Consider the following 20,202-nt stretch of genomic DNA (forward strand, 5'->3'; position numbering starts at 1 on the left):
AGTGGCTAATAAGAATCAATACTAGGAAACTATGATTTAACAACGTAAGTCAGATGTAAGTTTCAAGAGAAGATAGTTTTCTGAATATTATGTTTTGCATGGTGTGGTCTATGTAAATAATGATGACTATCAGGAAAAAGTCTACTTTCACAGTGCATTTTAGGTAGGGTTTTTTTTTTTTTTTTTAAATACCTAACAATGACTTCTCTTTTTTTTCCTTCCTCCTTTTAGAATATGGTTTCTAGTTTTAGGGTTTCTGAATTACAAGTGTTACTGGGCTTTGCCGGACGGAATAAAAGTGGGCGCAAGCATGACCTCCTGATGAGGGCGTTGCATCTATTGAAGAGTGGCTGCAGCCCTGCGGTTCAGATTAAAATTCGAGAATTATATAGACGCCGATACCCACGGACACTTGAAGGACTTTCTGATCTATCCACAATCAAATCATCGGTCTTTAGTTTGGATGGTAGCTCATCACCAGTAGAACCTGACTTGGCTGTGGCTGGAATCCACTCGTTGCCTTCTACTTCAATTACACCTCATTCGCCATCATCTCCTGTTGGTTCTGTGCTGCTTCAAGACACTAAGCCCACATTTGAAATGCAGCAGCCATCTCCTCCCATTCCTCCTGTGCATCCTGACGTGCAGTTAAAAAACCTGCCCTTCTATGACGTCCTTGATGTTCTCATCAAGCCCACAAGTTTAGGTAAGTATTAAGAAAAATTGCTTTTTACGTCTGGAGAGATGGCTCAGAGGTTAAGAGCACTGGCTGGTCTTTCAAAGGTCCAGAGTTCAGTTCCCAGCAACTATGTACATAGGGCCTCACAACCGTCTGTAATGAGATCTGGTACCCTCTTCTGACATGAAGGCACAGTGTAGGCAGAGCACTATATACATAATAAATAAGTCTTTTTAAAAAGAGAAAAGAATAATTACATTTTAAACTAATTTTGTTTAAAAGAAATGAATAAAACAGCCCTCAATTATTGATTAGTGATTTGCTATTAATACCTTAATATTGATAGCCAGGGTTGATAAGATGACTCTGAGGGTAAAGACACTTGCCACCAAGTTTGACAATCTGAACTCAGTCCTCAGACCCACGTGTTGAAAGAAGAGAACCTGTTCCTGGAACAGATGCTATGCTTCTGCCTACATGCACCACAACATGCATACACCTACAGATAAATAAGTGTTAAGGAATATTTGTAAGAGGACCAGAGAGATGGCTCAAAGGTTAAGAGCACTTGCTGGCCTTCCAAAGGTCCTGAGTTCAGTTCTCAGCAACCACATGGGGGCTCACAACTATCTATTATGAGACCTGGTGCCCTCTTCTGGCACGCAGGTGAGTCATTTTGTGCAGTGTGTGTGTGTGTGTGTGTGTGTGTAAAGAACCTGATAGCCAGGTATGGTATGCAGTAATTCAAGAGATCCGTGAGCTAAGGAAGGTTCTCATAAGGCGGCCAGCCTGGGGCACTTAGTAAGCTTGAGGCCAACCTAGATTACATAGTGTGAGCCCTTATTTCAAAAGCAAAAACAACCTCCCACCAAAAAAAGTCAAGGGGCAAGGGAAATGCTTTAGTGTGTAAAAGCAGCAAGCCTGAGGACTTGAGTTTGACTATTTAGAATCCATATAGACCCAGACTTGGTAACACATACTTCTGTGATTTTAGTGTTCCTATAGGGAGATGGGAAATGGAGAAAAAAAAATCCCTGGACGTTTATTATGTACTCACACACAGAGGACTGACACCTGACCCTCCTGCCTGAATTGCCACATGTGAATGTGGATGCTTACACAAACTTTTAACTATCAATACAAGTCATACATGGTGGATTATGCCTATAGTCCTAGTACTAGGGAGATTGAGGCAAGAGGTTTGCTGAGAATCTGGGGCCAGCCTGGGCTACATAATGTAATTCTAGGGTGTCTAAGTTTACATAGCAAGACCCTGTCTCAAAAGCAAAAGGAAACAACAAAACCGAACAAACCAAAATGAGGTATTACTTCTAAACACTTAAATGTATGAGTAAAAAACTGTGGCAGCCATAACAAATTTAATGTAGAAATGTTTTATCAGTTGAGTGTCTTTTATTTTTCTAATTTTATTTCATTTAATATTTAATATTTTTTTTGAGACAAGGTTTCTCTATGTGTATCCCTGTCTGTCCTGGACTCACTTTGTAGACCAGGCTGGACTCCGACTCACAGGGATACACCTGCCTCTGCCTTCCCATTGCTGGGATTAAAGGTGTATGCTACCACACCGGGCTCCTATTTTTCTAATTTTAAAGAATTGTATATGTGGGGCTGGAGAGATGGCTCAGAGGTTAAGAGCAGTAGCTGGCCTTCCAAAGTTCCTGAGTTCAATTCCCAGCAACTACATGGTAGCTCACAACCATCTATAATGAGGCCTGGTGCCCTCTTCTGGTGTGAAGGCACATATGTAGGCAGAACACTATATATGTAATAAATAAATCTTTTTTTTTTTTTTTTTTTTTTTTTTTAAGAACTTAGTTTAAAAAAAAAAAGGCTGGGCATGGTGGTGCATGCATTTGATCCCAGCATGAAGGAGGCAGAGGCAGGCGAGGCCAGACTGATCTACAAAGTGAGTCCAGCATAGCTTAAGGCTACAGAAACTCTTGTCTTGAAAAAACAAAAAACAAACGTCTTTTGGAGTCTTACTGTGTAGCACAGGCTAGACTGGAAAACTGTCTTACTGCCTCAGCCTCTCGAGATGAGATTACAGGGTTGTGTCCCCCAGTATTAGCTAACCTTTTCCTTTCACATTTGTGTGCCTTTTATTTCATTTTTCTGCCCTCTTAATTCTGGCTGGAACTACCTCTCATATTCTTTGTATGTCTTAAGGACTCAGATTGCTTTTGTGTGAATTGGAAATAAATTTAGGCCTTCATGTCTGAATCATGTTTTGATAGTGTTACAGAGCCCTGGCATCTTTTTAACGTAGTTTTTTTTTTTTTGTTTTTTTTTCCCCTGTTTTGTTTTGTTTTTTGATTTTCCAAGACAGAGTTTCTCTGTGTAGCCTTGGCTGTCCTGGACTTAACTTTGTAGACCAGGCTGGCCTCAGACTCAGTGCGATCTGCCTGCCTCTGCCTCCCAAGTGCTGGGATTACAGGCATGCACCACCATGCCTGGCCTCTTTAATGTAGTTTTAAGCTACTTTGGTAACAAAGAAACCTCTTGGCTGAAGAGATGACTGAGTGGGTAACAGTAAGTACTGCTGTTGCAGAGGACTCATTTTCTAGTACCCTGTGGCTCACAGCCAGCCTGTGCTGTAGCTCCAGCTTTAGGTGACTTGCATTCCTTTACCCACACTCAAGCACATATACATAATGAAAAGAATAACTCTTAAAAGAGTAAGCCTCTTATACATAATATTTTTCCTAGTGTCAAAGGGTGTCTGATAAAGTTTACAATTTTTTATTATGTTTTTATCCTTTTGTGCATCAGTGGTTGGTACAGTTTATTATCCTGTGACCCAGGATGAAGCTGTCAGATGGTTTAAGAGATTAGGATGGTCTGATTGTTGACAGGCCAGCATGGCTACTTAGTATCTTTTACTCTGTTTCATTTATTTATGTTTTAGCAGTTTAAATTCTGCAAAAAAAAAAAAAAAAAAAAAAAAAAAAAAAAAAAAAAAAAAAAGTAAGAAATTGTCTCATTGAACAACTTCCCATTATTGGATACTTTTAAAAACATCTTTGCGGAGAGTGAGGTGGCTCAGTGAGTAAAAGATGTTTGCTCTGGAGCCTTAAACCTAACCCTAGGCTGCTCGAGCCCACACGGTAGAAGAGGAGGTCTGACCTGCACAAGTTCATCTCTGACCGCTGTGTGTACAGACAAATAGATGTAGTAATAGATATCCAACCACCAAAAGAACTCCACATATTTTTGAAAAATTTATATGAAAACTTGCTTATTGTTTAAACTTTTCATTTTGAAAATTAATATTAGAGGAAAGCAATGTGCCTCAATGCCTCAGTGGGTGAAAGACAGTGGTCATAAAACCTGAAAGCATGAATTTGTTCTTTCTTTAACTGTACTTGTAGCTTTTCTTTTATTCATTTCAGCAAGGCTAAAGGAAGACAGGTTTTTAAAAAATACAAGTTTAATAAAATAAAGTTTTATGTTTAGCATTCCAAGTAATTTTCGTTTGACTTGAAGAAATTGTACTAGAAATATTTTATTTTGAAACAGGGTTTTTCTGTGTAGCCCGTGGCTGTCCTAGGACTTGCTATGTAGGCCAGGCTGGTCTTGAACTCAACAGAGATTCATCTACCTGCTTATTCCTCCCAATGCTGGAATTAAAAGATTGTACCACTATGTTTAGCTGGAGATATTTTATTTTCAAGAGTAGTTAAGAAAATCTGCATTTTGCTCATAAATTGAAATTGTAATATTAGAAATGCCCATAACCTCCTTTTTTTTAGATTTACTTACTCACTTTACATCCTTGTTGTAACTCCATCCCTCCACACATAACCTGTTTTATGAACCAAAATAAACTGTTCATATGTTTTTCAGTATCCTTGTATGTCACTGTTTTTTTTAAATAAGTATTTATTTTTCTTAATTTTTACCCCCTGTTCTTGGATTATAAACATCACAAACACAACAGAAATGAAAGATCTTCAGGAGCTCATATTTTCTGGTTCAATCATAGAAACTTCAAAGTTAGTGATGTCTCTATATGTATTGAGCCATTTCTCCCCCCCACCCCCTCCCTGTTCTCCATTTGAAAAGACTTTTGTAGTTTCAGGGTCTTCTTTGGAGAGGGTTATTATTCTGTTTGCCATAGCTGTTAGTCTCACCAGGACAGTCTATTGTAGTGGTTTTTCTGAAGTGTATTACATGTCTTTAGGTAATAGTTGGTCTGTTACCTTGGTACTTTATCAGTAGTCTGATGTACAGTTTTAGTTTTTACTCACTTAGAATATTTTAGTGTGTGAAATGTCAGGCACCATTTCTGCAGTCTTATATACATAGCAACTGTGAACATCTTTACTTAGGTTTCTGAATAACTGCACATAATTATGAATGATAAACACCTCAATGAAAAGTTGGGCCCAAGAGCATGAATATTTAATATCTTCATATTCACTGAAGCTTTGCACCAATTTATATTCCTCGGTGGCATAGCATAAGATTGCATTGTTTCAGCCAGGCGTGGTGGCACATGACTTTAATCCCAGCACTCAGGAGGCAGAGGCAGGTGGATCACTGTGAGTTCGAGTTCAGCCTGGTCTACAAAGTGAGTCCGAGACAAAACCCATATTTGTATTGTTTCCCTACATCCTTACCAACATTGCATGACGGACTTTTTAATCCTTATTAATCTCAAAGATTATAAAGTTAATAGTGTTAGCTACTTTTCATGTCCTTAAGCCCTTCATATTAGGATATACTCAGTCAGCTCCTGAGGATAATCAGACCAGTATAAAGTGATATGCTAATTAATGTTAAATCCATTAAAACAGAATGTTTAAAATTATTTGAATAAATTTAAACACATTTAAAAGTAACTCAGATAATAAATGAGTATTAATTTGGAGGTGGCCGTGTGGTCTAATTGTAGGGAAGCTAGAAGAAATATGAAACGGCTTTAGGGAGTGTGTTAATGTAGTTTAGGAATTGAATAGGAAAAAGGAAAAAAACAGAGCCAGGTGAGGTGTCCCCATGTCTATAACTTGGGAGGCTGAAGTAGAAGTGTAGCGGCTTCAGAGTCAGCTGAAGGTGTACAGCAAGACTCCTCAGAGAGGGGGTGAAGAAGTGGCGCAGGGTCTTGGGCTGGTAGCTCAGGGTTCCAGGGCTTCCCTAGCATGTGTGAGGCCCTAAATCTAATCTCTAGAACTAAAAAGGAGCCAGGGAGTAACAACGAGTGTGTGGTGTGGTTACGATTAAATTGTGCTCAGATTTTTGCATCTGTCTAATTAATGAGGGATTCAATGAAGCTTTCTTCTAGAGACGAGGGAGGTTTGGATGTCAAATATGTATAATTGGAATTATTGGAATTTATGTCAAGAAAAGAGAGAGCTCTTTTTAATCATAGAAATTGAAATTATAAGACGAAAACAGTGCAGAAACTGAATGGACTTCAGAAGGTTTGAGAGGTATGGGTTTGCTGAGAAATGGCTAAGACCACTGCTGATGAAGGACTGTGCAGAGTGCAGGTGAGACCTGGACGCTGTGCAGAGCAATGTGATGGAAGTGACACTACAATGACTAGCTCCACCGCACCTAACTCTCATGGGAGATTGGCAGAGGAGTAGTGCAGTTACTGCATTGTGTACAGCATCGCTAGACATTGACCAGAGTGATGTCATAAAAATGGGCAACAGTGACAGGGAAGAAGTTTTTAGACATGAGGCTCAGTGTGGAACAAAGAACACTAAAGTAAAGAAAAGGACTTCTTCCCAAGTGATGGTGGTGCACGCCTTTATTCCCAGAACTCTGGAGGCAGAGAAAGGTGAGTTTGAGGCCAGCATGGTCTACAGAGTGAGTTCCAGGACAACCAAGGCTACACAGAGAAACCCTGTGTTGAAAAACAAAACACAAAACAAAACAAACATTGAAAAGGACTTCTGAGAATTTTACTGTGGTATGTAATTCTGACTTTAAACTCACTGTTTTTCAGATACAAGAAATCTCCATTCTCTGACCTCTTCAGCTGACTATTGCAGCTGTTGATTATTAATATAATGATGGCACCTACTGTATTAAGAACCAAATAGTAAAAAATGGATTAGTTTGATAATATAAAATAGCCTTATTTTTATCCTGTGACAATTATATATAAAAGTTAGGCTTTTATACCTTTTTGTAAATTTTTTTGAGCTATAACATCCCCTTTTCTTTTAAGCAATATTTTGATTTTCCTCCAACTTTTATTTTTACTGTCATGAAATACACATAACATAAAACTGTATGTCTACAGAGTGTATTTTTCTGTGACTCTCATCACCATCCATCTCTATTTCCTTTCATCTTATAAAACTGAAACTTTGAGCCCATAAAACTATAATTCCCCATTTCTTCTCCCCCAGCTTCTGGCAACCACAGTTCTACTTTCTGTGTTTGATATTGACTATGCTAAATACCTCATGTAAGTGAAATCACACAACATGACTTTGCTACTGGCTTATTGTGAAGTTAATATAATGTCCTCCATGCTTGTCCTTGACACAGTACATACTTTTTTCCCTCCTTAAAACTGAAAATCACTATGTGTAATACTGCCTTTTGAGTGATTGGTGGAGGATGGAAAGCAAGCACAGCCTTAGAGGATGCAATATAATAAATTAGTTCACTCACTGTTAAATTTAGGAATCATCAGGTTGGCTAAACTGAGCTACAAATCTACTTGTAGAGGAATTTTAAATCAGAATATGGCTCTTCTGGCAAGAGATCACATCCAAAGATCTTCTAGGTCTGTATGGTCTAGCTGGAATACAAACACGCCTTTAAACCAGGAGACAGAGGCAAACAGATCTGAATTCAAGGCCAGCCTGGTATAGAGCAAGCATCAGGTAATGAAAAGCTTAGTCCAAGTGTGGTGGTACACTGCCTTTAATCCCAAACAATGAAGGTAAAGTGAGTTTGTAGAAGGAAGCACCCATGTTTGAAAGTGATGTCTAATTGAGTGGCAGAAAAAGAAAGTGACCAATCAGAGATTTGACAGACTCTCTCATAAGAACAGAGAGGAAAGGGAAGCTATTTAAGGGAGCAAAACAGAATGAGAGACACAGGCAGCCATTTTACCCAGAGGATTTTACAGAGAGAGGAGTTGTTTTACCAGGACAATAATAAAGAGCAATCATGACCAAAATACAAGCCAGCTTACTACAGGGTGTCAATATAATACTTCCAGAGGGTGAAGGGATGGCTTAACAGACCTCATATTTTATTAATATTTAACAGGTTTGCTAAAATGCTAACTTTTTACCTAAATACTTTACAAGCCAGAGTCATTATTATAAAGTGGGTGCAGTATATGTCAAACTGTAGCTTTTTTCCTTGAAATATTTCACTTATTTTACTTATTTTGAGACAGGGTTTTACTATGTCACCCTGGCTAACTTGGTAGTCTATATATTCCAGACTGGCCTTGAACTCACAGATATCCACCTGCCTCTGCCTTCTGTGTACTGGGATTGAAAGTGTGTGTACCATCATGCCTGGCCCAGGCATGTCTGAATTCATTTAATATATATTTAAAAATTTTATGCATGTATGCAGTATATTTTGACCAAATCTTCTCCCCAGTCTTTTCCTTCCAACTCTTCCAAGGCCCTTCTCATTGACATCTCCCTCCCACCCCCATGTACTTATTTTTTTTTTAAAGTAATTTATTCAGATTACATCTCAATTGTCATCTGCTCACTTGTATCTTCCCATTCCCCCCTCCCTCCTTTTTTCATCCTATTCCTCTCCCCTAGGTCTGTGACAGAAGGGGACCTCCTCCCCCACCATATGATCACAGCCTATCAGGTCTCATCCAGGTAGCCTGCTTACTCTTCTCTGAGTTTTACCAGGCCTCCCCACCAAGGGGAAGTAGTCAAATAGGGGACACCAGAGCTCATGTTAGTCAGTCCCTGCTCTCCACACAACTGTGGAGAATGTGCTGTCCATTGGCTAGATCTGAATAGGGGTTCTAGGTTTACTTCATGCATTGTCCTTGGTTTGTACAGTAGTTTGAGCAACCTCCCCCCCCCCCAACACCTCTGGATCCGCCAGCCTTAATGGTCTTCTTGTAGGTTTCTAGAACCCTCTAGATCCTTCTATTTCCTCATTTTCCCATACCTCTCTTACCTGCAGTCCCACTAGGAAGTCCCAGCATCTATCCCAAGCTCCTGCTAAGTGAAGACATTCAGGGCTAGTGTCCAGTTATAAGTGAGTATATACCATGTGTATCTTTCTGGGTCTGGGTTAACTCATTCAGAATGATCATTCCTAGTTCTATCCATTTGCCTGCAAATTTCAAGACTTCCTTTTTGGCACAGGAGACAACTTCATGAACAGAACACCAACAGCCCAGGCTCTAAGGTCGACAATTAATAAATGGGACCTCATGAGGCTGAGAAGCTTATGTAAGGCACAAGACACTGCCAACAGAACAAAACAACAGCCTACAGGCTGGGAAAAGATCTTCACTAACCCTACATCTGATAAAGGACTAATATCCAAGATATATAAAGAGCTCAAGAAATTAAATACCACCAAACCTAATAACCCATTTAAGAAATGGGGCTCAGAATTAAACAGAATTCTCAACAGGAATATCTAATGGCTGAGAAACTTAAAGAAATGCTCAGTGTCTTTAGTCATAAGAGAAATGCAAATCAAAATGACTCAGATTCCATCTTACACCCGTTGGAATGGCTAAGATAAAAAACCAAGCGACACCACATGCTGGCGAGGATGTGGAGAAAGGGAACACTCCTCCATTGCTGATGGGAGTGCAAACTTGGACAACCACTTCGGAAATTAGTCTATCTGGCGCTTTCTCAGAAAACTGGGACTACGGCTACCTCAAGACCCAGCTATTTTACTCCTTGGAATATACCCAAAAGATGCTTCACCACACAAGGATATGTGCTCAACCATGCTCATAGCAGCCTCATTTGTAATAGCCAGACCCTGGAAACAACCTAGATGTCCTCACTCAAAGAGTGGATAAACAAACTGTGGTCCATTTACATTATGAAATACTACCCAGATTTTTGTTTGTTTGTTTATTTAGAGTGCATCTTGGTATCCTCAAAGTCAGGATTTTAGACCTTCTGGAACTAGAGTTACAGGTGGTTGCCATCCACCTGTTTGGGTGGTAAAAAGTCTTAACTTTGAGCTGGGTGCTGTGGTGCATGCCTGTAATCCCATCACTCAGGGAGGCAGAGACAGGAGGATCTCTGAGAGTTTGGGGCCATCCTGGTCTACAAAGTGAGTCTAGGACAGCCAAGGCTACACAGAGAAGCCCTGTCTCGAAAAAACCACCCCCACCCCCAAAAAAGTCTAACTTTGGTCCTTTATAAGAACATCAAGTACTCTTTAACTACTGAACCATCTTTCCAGACCTCTCATTTCTTTCCTTCCTTCCTTCCTTCTGCAAGGACTTAATGCAAACTACCAGAACTAAACATTTATCTGTTTATTTCCTGTTTTCACGTGTGTTACAGTTATAAAAAGTTGGGAAAGAGAAGACTTAGAAGTTTTATGTGAATTTTATTTGTGTGTGTGTGCCATATTTTTGCTATGTTCTTTTTGGGGCACTCTGTACTTGTGTTCAATATTTTCAGATTTATGGCTAAAGAAACAGTACTCATGCAACACTGTGTATTTACTTGGTTGCTTGGTTTGTGCTAGGGATTGGGTCTAGGGTCTGGTGTGTACTAGCCAAGCATTCTAGTGCTGAGCTATATAGCCCCAGCCGCTTTGTGGTCACTTGTAATCTCACAATATAGGTTTTTATATTAAATTTGATAGTTAAGATAGTGTGCGTAACTTAGCCATTAACAGAGGAAAGTGGAAACCAAACAAGGAGGAAGGGGATGCAGGAGCAAGTAGGAGCTGAGGAAGTGGAAAGACTTACTTTGTTTTATCCTATAGTTGTCATCTAATGTGAAACTGCTTCCTGTATAGATCTTCATTTTTAGCTTTATTTATTATGTATACAGTGTTCTGCCTGCATGTATGCCTGCAGGCCAGAAGAGGGCACCAGATCTCATTATAGATAGCTATGAGCCATCATGTGGCTGCTGGGAATTGAACTTAGGACCTTTGGAAGAGCAGCGAGTGCTCTTAACCTCTGACTCATCTCTCCAGCCCTAGATCTTTACCTTAACAACCCCTCTCTTTCCTTATTTTAAAGATAGTCTGAAAAAATAGGAATTAGCATTATACTTATATGAAGCGTAATTCTGCAATAAAGTGCCCTTGATTTTTACTCAAGGAGTTAGTAGTTTTCTTGATTTGGTGTGATTGAAAAACAATGTCTTTTGACAGTATATATTTAGCTATCTTGTTCACGATCTTGGATACAGGAGTTACTTTTGCTTGTTCTTGGGTGATGGTGCAGTGCTTTATGGTGTACTCTCCCGCCCTGTGTGTCAGTAAGCTCCTACTTTTTAGGACACGGTCTTTGTAGCATTGGACTCATTGTATATAGCCACGCTGGCTTCAAACTCATGATCCCCTTGCCTTACCTTTTTGAGTGCCAAGATGACAGGCCTGTGCCTGTAATAAGCATTAGAATAAGATTGAATAATTCATCAGTATTAATGTGTTACAGTTCTTGATATTATCAGTGCATTTCAACTTTTAGTAATATAGTTTACCAGAATAACTTTACCAGGTAATTATGACTAGGTCATATTTTTGGTTTGTTTGTTTGTTTTGTTTTGATTTTTTCAAGACAGGGTTTCTCTGTGTAACAGCTCTGCCTGTCCTGGACTCGCTCTATAGACCAGGCTGGCCTTGAACTCAAAGAGATCTGCCTCTGCCTCCCAAGTGCTGGGATTAAAGGCATGCACCGCCACCGCCGCCACCCCTCCCCCCACCGCCGTCTCCGCCAACCTTCCGCTAGCTAGGTCATCTTTTGTAAGCAATAATTACTATTTATCAGATTGACCTAGAGCTGTGAAAATTTGGATTTTCTTTTGTATGCTCTGAGTAATGTAAATCACTGAAATAAACAACAAAGATACTAAAACATTTATATATTTTATTATTATTTAGTATTTATGTGTATTGATGTTTTGTGTGCATGTGTAACTGTGTAAAGTTGTCAGAATCCTGGAGCTGGAGTTACAGACGGTTGTGAGTTGTCATGTGGTACTAGCAATTGAATCCGGGTCATCTTGCAAAGCAGCCAGAGCTATCCTCCAGTATTTCTTGGATTGTAATGCTTTGAGGAAATATTTTTGACTTTCATGAGATAGTCCAGAGTAAAGTGTCATCTTGAATGCTTTCTTTTATATTCTAACATTACAGTATAGTTAATGTTTTAGAATACTGAATGGTTAAGTATTTAAAATTAGGCTCATTTGGATAACTGTACTCAGATCATAGATGAATGCAACTCCATACAGTCCTGGAATTTAGAGTATTAATTACATTTAACCTTGAGCATTTCAGGATTTAGCAAACAATTCCTGGTTATTGCAGGTGCTTATTTGTTACTGAATAAATTTTTTTCCCTCCTCAGTTCAAAGCAGTATTCAACGGTTTCAAGAGAAGTTTTTTATTTTTGCTTTGACACCTCAACAAGTTAGAGAGATATGCATATCAAGGTAAGAGGAATGTTTCAAATATATTTTTCTTGAAGGTTATGTGTTTGACTTATAAAGTCATAACAAAATATGATAGACTAGGTAACTTAAACAGAAAGTTATTTTCAAAATTCTAGAGAGTTGTGTCAAAGATTGAGATGTTGATAAGTTTTGTTTTCCTAAAGCTTTTCCTTATGGCATACACATTTGCTGTGTCACACATGACTTGTTTCCTGTTTTAATGTATCCCAGCTATTCAACATGAAAGTGTCACGACACCATGCTTGTTAGCTCAGGGTTCCTTTAAGAATGTTAATTGCATCTATAAAGTATTTCAAAGCTTGTCACCAATATTATATAATATACAATTTTGCTTGAATGTGCAGCTCTAAAATAAATTTTTAAAATGGATTTTATAAGATTATTCATAAAGTTGTGTGTGAGTGTGTGGGTGCAAATGTGTATGCACTCCAGTCCAAATTACATTTAATTGTGAAACTTAGTTTTCTTTCACTTAGTGACTGTTTTTTTCATTTATTGATGACATTCGTCATCTTATGCACTTTCTTTTGAGTAGCTGTCAGGGAACAGCTTGTAGGAAGTAGGTTACTTACTTCCACCATGTGGCACCCTTTTGCCAGAACATACACAGATGCTTTGTCTTGATTAGATTTGGCCAAAATGTCTTGTTGTATGGTTTTTTTTTTTTTTTCAAATAATATCATGTGCTACATAATATTTTTGTTCTTACTTTTGGTCGTGCTAATATATCATTTGGCTCAGCTGTCTGTTATACTGTAAAGTCCCTGATATTTTCCCATTGTTATTAGTAAATATCTTGAGGGAGATACTTTGAGACTTGGCATATATTTTATTTTCCTTAAACTTCTGATTGATAGTTCAGTATTCCTCTTGAATCTTGGCAGTTTCCAGCTTTTATTTTGGTTAGTCTTCTGTAAGGAAGGATTAACTGGCCTTTCATTTATTTATTTGTATAATTGTAGACTCATAGGTAAATTGTGGGTTGTAATTTATTTTGTGATTCAATTTTTTTTTTTTTTTAGTGGTCTTTCAGATTAAATCCTAGATTTTAAAAACATTTTTGTTGTTGTTGTCATCTTACTTAATGGCACTTTATTTTGTTGTGTGTTTAACCTTTTTTAGATAAGGTCTTACTGTACAATCCAAACTGGTTTTGAACTTGGGTGCAGTCTCCTTGCCTTAGCCTTATATGTATTGGTGTTCTGCCTTAATGTATGTCTCTGTGCTATGTAATGTGTGCATTTAGTCCTAGGGAGACCAGCAGAGGACCTTGGTCCCCTGGGACAGGAGTTACAGGTTTTTTTGTTTGTTTGTTTGTTTGTTTTTTTAAAAGACAGGGTTTTTCTGTGTAGCCTTGGCTGTCCTGGACTCGCATTGTAGACCAAGCTGGCCTCAAACCTACAGGGATCCACCTGCCTCTGCCTCCACCTCCTGAGTGCTGGGATTAAAGGCGTCTGCCGCCACTGCCCAGCAGTTGTAAGCTGCCATATGCATGCTGGGAATTGAAACGAGAATTGAAACTGGGACCCTCTGGAAGAGTAGCCAGTGTTCTTAACAACTGAGCCATCTTTCCAGCCCCATCAACATGGCTTTTCAAACAAACAAAAAGAACTGCTAATTGGGAGTGGTGATGCACATGTTTAATCCCAGCAACAATAAATAGATGTCTGTGTTTGAGGCTAGCCTGATCTACAGAGTGAGCTCATTGTACATTGACCCTGGAGAGGAAGGGTGGTGGGAGAGTGAGGGAAGTAGAGAAAAGAGAGACAGATTATGTCTAAAATTGAACTTGTTTTCTCCCCAGACCTACCTGTTTGTATTTCTAGTCATTTGTTCACTTAGCATGTTATTTGCTGACTCTCTGCTGTAGTCCAAACAGCACTTCATATAACAAAGATACACATTTGAAGCCAAGCGGTGGTGGTGCACTCCTTTAATCCCAGCACTTGGGAGGCAGAGGCAGGTGGATCTCTGCGAGTTTGAGGCCAGCCTGGTCTACAGAGTGAGTTCCAGGACAGGGCTAAAACAGAGAAACCTGGTCAGCGCCCCCCCCCCCCCCCCGCCAAAGGATACAAATTTGAAAAATAAATTGCCCTCAAGTAGTGGAATCTACCTAATCGGATGACCCATACTATTATTGTACTTTTCATTAAGCATACCATGTCTATTTGCAGTATGCCATTGATTTCTCTCCTTTATTTTCAAGATGTAGATTTTGACTATGCAGTTTTACCTTTGAGGAATAACAGTTACTACTTCGTCGCATAGTTAAAACATTTAATGTTAAACCTGTTCTCCTTTTCCTTATCCCTGAGTTAGTGTCACAACCGTCCAGGAACACTTCTGAAACCTGGCCTCCACCCTAGAATCACCCTCATTTATGCACACTCATACCCCCTCAGTCATTGGATCTTACCAGATTCTTACTGAAATCACCCAGAAATACTTAAGTTTCTTTTGAAGGCCTTATATTTGCTTACACATAATAACTAATTCTAATGGTTTTCTAGCCATCTCTTACCTAGCCATGTAATCTTTTTTGTAAATACTAATTTTGTTTTTATTTGGGTACATGTGTGAATGTGTGTGTATTTGTTCATATACTCGTGTATAGAGCTGTAAGTTGTTGTAAGCCACTTTATATGGTTGTCAGGAACCAAGCTGGAGTCAGTACTTTTAACTGCTGAGCTGTCTCTCCAGCCACCAGTGACCATATAATATTTTAAAATCGGTTTCTTTCCTCTATGGTGCTTAAAAACCTTTCCTGTAGGACTTGTTTATAGAATTCCCATTTTGTTACCTGCCAGCTGGGGCTGAGCTTCTCATCTTCGACCTCTCTTCCCTAGCAGCTGTATACTTTCTGCGTTTCCAGGGTCACCTCTTGACACTTCTCTGTCATGTTTTGTTCCCCAACCTCACAAAGTTCTGATATGTATCTAGTTGAGAATTCCTGGACTCAAGGAAACACTAGCAGAAATGTTCTTGTACAAAGCTGGGTTCTAATTTTGATTGTGTAAAGTGACTTGCACTCTTAAATAAAATTAACTTTCTTCCTTCTTCCATCTCTCCCTTCCTTCCTTTTTTTGGGGGGGAGGGGTACTAATTGTCACATTTTATTTTGTATATCTACTACTAGCATGAATCTTTAAGGAAAATACTATATTACTTTTATCTGTGAAGCTTCAGGGGCAAGACTGAATTGTTTGATTTGAATAAATGGAATGTTTGAATAATTTAGTCAAAAATTGCTTAGAAGGGATCAGTAATGTAGAGGGTATTGGAATATTTTGAAGAAATGACTGTGGATAATGTAGGCTCCTAGAAGAAGGGGAAGTAGCAGGAGCAGAGGAGACACTGCTGATACTTTTTGTATAAGCGTCTTAAACCCAGGCATTTGGATTACTCTGTTTAATCATCACACTGGATGAAGTAGGTGCATTCATTTCTGTCTTTAACACGTATAGAAACTGAATACAGAAAGGTTGAATGATTTGCCTAAGGTCATTGAATTTGGGATTAGAGAGTCCCTGTGCTTTCCAGGGAACTACAGAATGAGGAACAGTGAGCAAGGTGAAGTCTAAATGTGCTTCTTCAGGTTTTTCAGGTTTGGTCTGTGCTGTAATATTTTCCCTGGTACAGTCCAACACTTAGAATAATGTTAAGAGCAATACTTCATTTTTATCAGATTTTATATCTGTAATTTATAAAGTGTTCGTTTGAGACAGGGTGTATAGACCCAGGTTGGCCCCAAAGTTGATGGTTAGCGCAGGATAGCCTTGTATTCCTAGTCTTCATACATCTGTGATGGGATTCCAGGCACACACTGCCATGTGTGCAGGCAGGGGTTTCATTTGCTTGTCTGTTTGTTTTTGTTTTTGTGGGTTTTATTTTTATTTTTTAATCACAAAATAGTCATCTGAGAGTAGGAAACCTCAGCTGAGAAAATAGCGTTATAAGATCAGGCTGTAGGCAAGTGTGTAGGGCATTTTCTTAATTAGTGACACTCCTACCTGCCATCTGTATCAGCTCCTGCCTCCAGGTTCCTGCCCAGTTTCAGTTTCTGTCTTGACTTCTCTCAGTGGACTATGACTCAGGATATGTAATCAAACAAACCTTTTCCTCCCCAAGTTGATTTTGGTCAGAAGCCCTAAGACATCCAACAAGGCAGATGCTTCCTGAACTGTAATGTGCATCCGTGTCACCTGGAGGTCTTGTTTTCCTCTTTTTCCTCAATTATGTGTATGTGTGTATTGGATTCTCTGCAGTCAGAGCTTCAGGTGGGTGCTGGGAAATGAATTCTGGTCCTCTGGAAGAGCTGTCTATTCTGTTAACTACTGGGCCATCTCTCCAGCTGCTGGAGATCTTGTTAAAATCCAGATTTTAGTTGTATAGTTCTGAGGCAAGTCCTGACATCCTATGTGTTTATTATCTCTTAAAAATAACAGTTCTTGCTGAGCGTGATGACACACGCCTTTAATCCCAGCACTTGGGAGGCAGAGGCTGGCAGATCACTGTGAGTTCAAGGTCAGCCTGGTCTACAAAGTGGGTCCAGGACAGCCAAGGCTACACAGAGAAACCCTGTCTTGAAAAACTAAAACCAACCAACCAAACAAACAAGCAAAAAAAAAAAAAAAAACCAACCAAACAAACAAAAAAACAGTTCTTCTTAAGTGTGGACTTCATTTTGAGACTAAAAAGTCCAGAAGTCATAAAAGGCTCTGTGTCTGTATTTGGACACATGGTTACAGAATTGCCCTTACTGACATGTAGTAACTATAGGTTTCTATGTTAGAATCACCCATGCAACTCAAAAAACTATGATACTATGATCAAACCAGTAAATATTACCTGATGAGAAAACTTTATATTAAATCAAGTCTTCACATGGTTAGCATGTTCAGTCAAGGTGAAGAATCACCTGAGCATATAGATTAATTCCTTAAACTCCTTCAGAACCTAGAATGCTCCTTTTCATGTTAACTATATTTATGTATAAAAGCAAATATCGTATCACTGAAGTTTCTGTGAGCTGAAAAGAAAAACACCTTAAAATTGGCATGAAGAATGACTAAAGTTTATTAACTGGAGGTTATAGGTATTGCATTGTTTGTTTGGTTAGTGTCATTTTACATTTTACAAAGTGGTGTGTGTGTGTGTGTGTGTGTGTGTGTGTGTGTGTGTGTGTCTGTCTGTCTGTCTGTCTGTCTGTCTGTCTACGTGCTCACCTGTGTCCACACTCTTGGCATGTTTAAGTGGCGACTGGAGGGCAGTGCTGATTGTCTTCCTCTGTAGTCTCTACCTTGTTCATTGGGACAAGGCCTCTCTGTGAGCCTAGACTGACTGGGCAGCAGGACTCAGGGATTGTCCTGTCCTCATAAATCCTGCCCCGTACAGGGCCTGGGGGAGGCAGGGTGTAGTTGCTCACTGTTAAATAGTACCTGGCTTTAACATGAGTACTTGAGGTCTGAATTAGTACCCACTGAGTCATGTCCTCAGCTCCTGTTCTGTGAAGTGTTATTGCACTTTCTTATTCATTTTTTTCCCCCTCTTGCCAACAGGGATTTTTTGCCAGGGGGCAGGAGAGATTATACAGTTCAAGTTCAGCTGCGGTGAGTTTGATATTTGCCTACTTGCTATGTGCATTGTACTTTTAAAAAACATGTAAGCATGTTTTGATGCCCTAACTTTTTTTTTTTTTTTTTTAAATACAGACTTTGCTTGGCAGAGACCAGTTGCCCTCAAGAAGATAACTATCCCAATAGTTTGTGTATAAAAGTAAATGGGAAACTCTTTCCTTTGCCTGTAAGTTGCTATGTATTCACCATATTTTTGTGTAAGTTTAAAAAGCCACTGAGAAAGGGGTAGGAACAGTAACAACCTGACACTGATTAATAATTCTAGCCATCTCTAGAGAGGTTGTATCAGGCCAGCCCTCATGGCCATGTGCTCATGGTCCTTACTGCCCCATGACAACTTCCTGCTCTTGAGCTTGCTCTCCTGTTTCTGTATCTTCTTTTCCTCTCTCCCTCCATCCTCGTGGTTCCTCTGAGACCTCAAGCCCGGGAGCCTAAACACCACCCATTTCTCCCCTGCCCTGTTACACGCTTCAGCTTTATTAACCAATCAGAGAGTGTTGGCAAGCAAAGTCAGATGCACAACATCACTTGATGTGCGTGAGAATGCAGTCTGACTAGCAAGCAGATCTTGGGGCCAGCAATTAACATTAGAATACACGGCGCCTGATTAACTACCAACACATATCTAAGCTAAGCGTAGACAGTTGAGCATGCAAAATATGTTGTGGTGAAGTTCTGAGTTAGCTGGGTTTGGTCTGAAGATTCCATCAAAGAAAGCAGAAATAGCAACTGAATCCAGGATTCTAAAGCTTGGCCTTGATGATAGATAGATGCTCTTGGCCCCAGGAGCAAATATTTGATTGATAGCTTGTTGCCTAACAGTGAAGCAACTCCTAGAATTTATACAATATGAACATATACAACCTGTTTTGGCCTAAGATAACTAGAATCCTCAAATTCTTAGGTCTTAAAATAGCACTTCACTTGTTGAATTGTACTATATGTTAGTTTCCCCTGAAGTCTGGAATACATCACTAAATTAGTATAGTTGTATAGAAGGCCAGCAGTACTGTAATTCAGAAGTGGGGGAGAAGCCTCCTTATTAAGCATTAAAACAAAGGGGAGGGGCATGTATATTTGTTGTGATTGAGTGTTCTATGATTCCAATGGTATTTCAAATTGCCATTTCAGCAAAAGCAGCTATTAGAGACAGGGAAACTGTTTGACTTCCTGGTAGGCTTGAGACTTGACTTAGAATGATTATGTGAACAATATACATTTGAGCAGCTGAACAAGTCACGGTGCAGTCTGGGGAGTCTAGGTTCTCCCAGGACCAAGTGCTTATAACTGTTCATGGCCTAGGCTACCCTCTGTACTGTAGTCAAGGAAACTGACTTTCTTTAGTTGTTAGGCATATCATTTGTCTTATTCGTGGGCTATGGGACTTAGAAACTTGAAACTTTATTTGTCCCATGAATTTATAGAAAGATTTGTCTGTCTGTTTATATCTATCTATCTATCTATCTATCTATCTATCTATCTATCTATCTATCTATCCTGCACATATACTTGCACACCAGAAGAGGATATTAGATCACATTATAGATGGTTGTGAGCCACCATGTGGTTGCTGGGAATTGAACTCAGGACCTCTGGAAGAGCAGGCAGTGATATTAACCTCTGAGCCATCTCTATAGCCCTGTCCCATGGATTTTTAGAAATGCTTTTTTAAAAAAAGTGTGTGTGTGTGTGTATGTGTATGTTTGCATGCATGCATAAGAGTGCTGTGGTGACCGTGTTGAAGTCAGATGGCAATTTTGAGGACTAAGTTCACTCCATGTTTTTATGGGCTCTAGGGATTGAATTCTTATATAACCAGACTTTAATGGCAAGCTCCTTTTTATACCTGCTGAATTCTGCTACTGTCCCGCTTAATGAATTTTATAGAGGGTAAGCACTACTGTACCATTAACTGACTCTTCTAGAAGATGTTTGAGATACTGAAGTCTGAGATAGTTCTTTGAAGACAAAGGGGAAGAGGAGAGGGTCTGGGACCATGGGGTTAGGGAGTATAGCACTCACCAGCAGTATAAGTAATGACACACATGCTTTTTTAATAATTTAAAGCTTAGGCCTTTTAGCTAGAGCAGTCTGCTAGCCAGCTTTATAGCTTAATCCAACTAATCCTGGCACTATGTCCTGCTACATGGCTAGCTCCACCTCTCTGCGCAACACGCACACTGAGGGAGCGGAAGCCCCACCCACTGTCTCCTCAGCCTGGTCATAGGCTCTTCATTTT

At 39.5% G+C, this 20,202-nt stretch overlaps 1 protein-coding gene across 9 annotated transcripts in view; it reads left to right on the forward strand.

Moving 5' to 3' along the window:
* Pias2 (protein inhibitor of activated STAT 2) overlaps nt 1-20,202 on the forward strand; it is an 83,324-nt gene that overhangs the window by 24,627 nt on the left and 38,495 nt on the right. For all 9 annotated transcript variants that reach the window (XM_051163677.1, XM_051163678.1, XM_051163682.1 and 6 more), the window contains exons 2-5: nt 232-706; nt 12,222-12,306; nt 17,886-17,936; nt 18,039-18,129. In XM_051163677.1, coding sequence (XP_051019634.1) covers nt 232-706; nt 12,222-12,306; nt 17,886-17,936; nt 18,039-18,129 — 702 coding nt within the window. The remainder of the gene's footprint in view (nt 1-231; nt 707-12,221; nt 12,307-17,885; nt 17,937-18,038; nt 18,130-20,202) is intronic.

The sequence above is a fragment of the Acomys russatus genome, chromosome 20 (genome assembly GCF_903995435.1).
Source record: "Acomys russatus chromosome 20, mAcoRus1.1, whole genome shotgun sequence".
Lineage (NCBI taxonomy): Eukaryota > Metazoa > Chordata > Mammalia > Rodentia > Muridae > Acomys > Acomys russatus.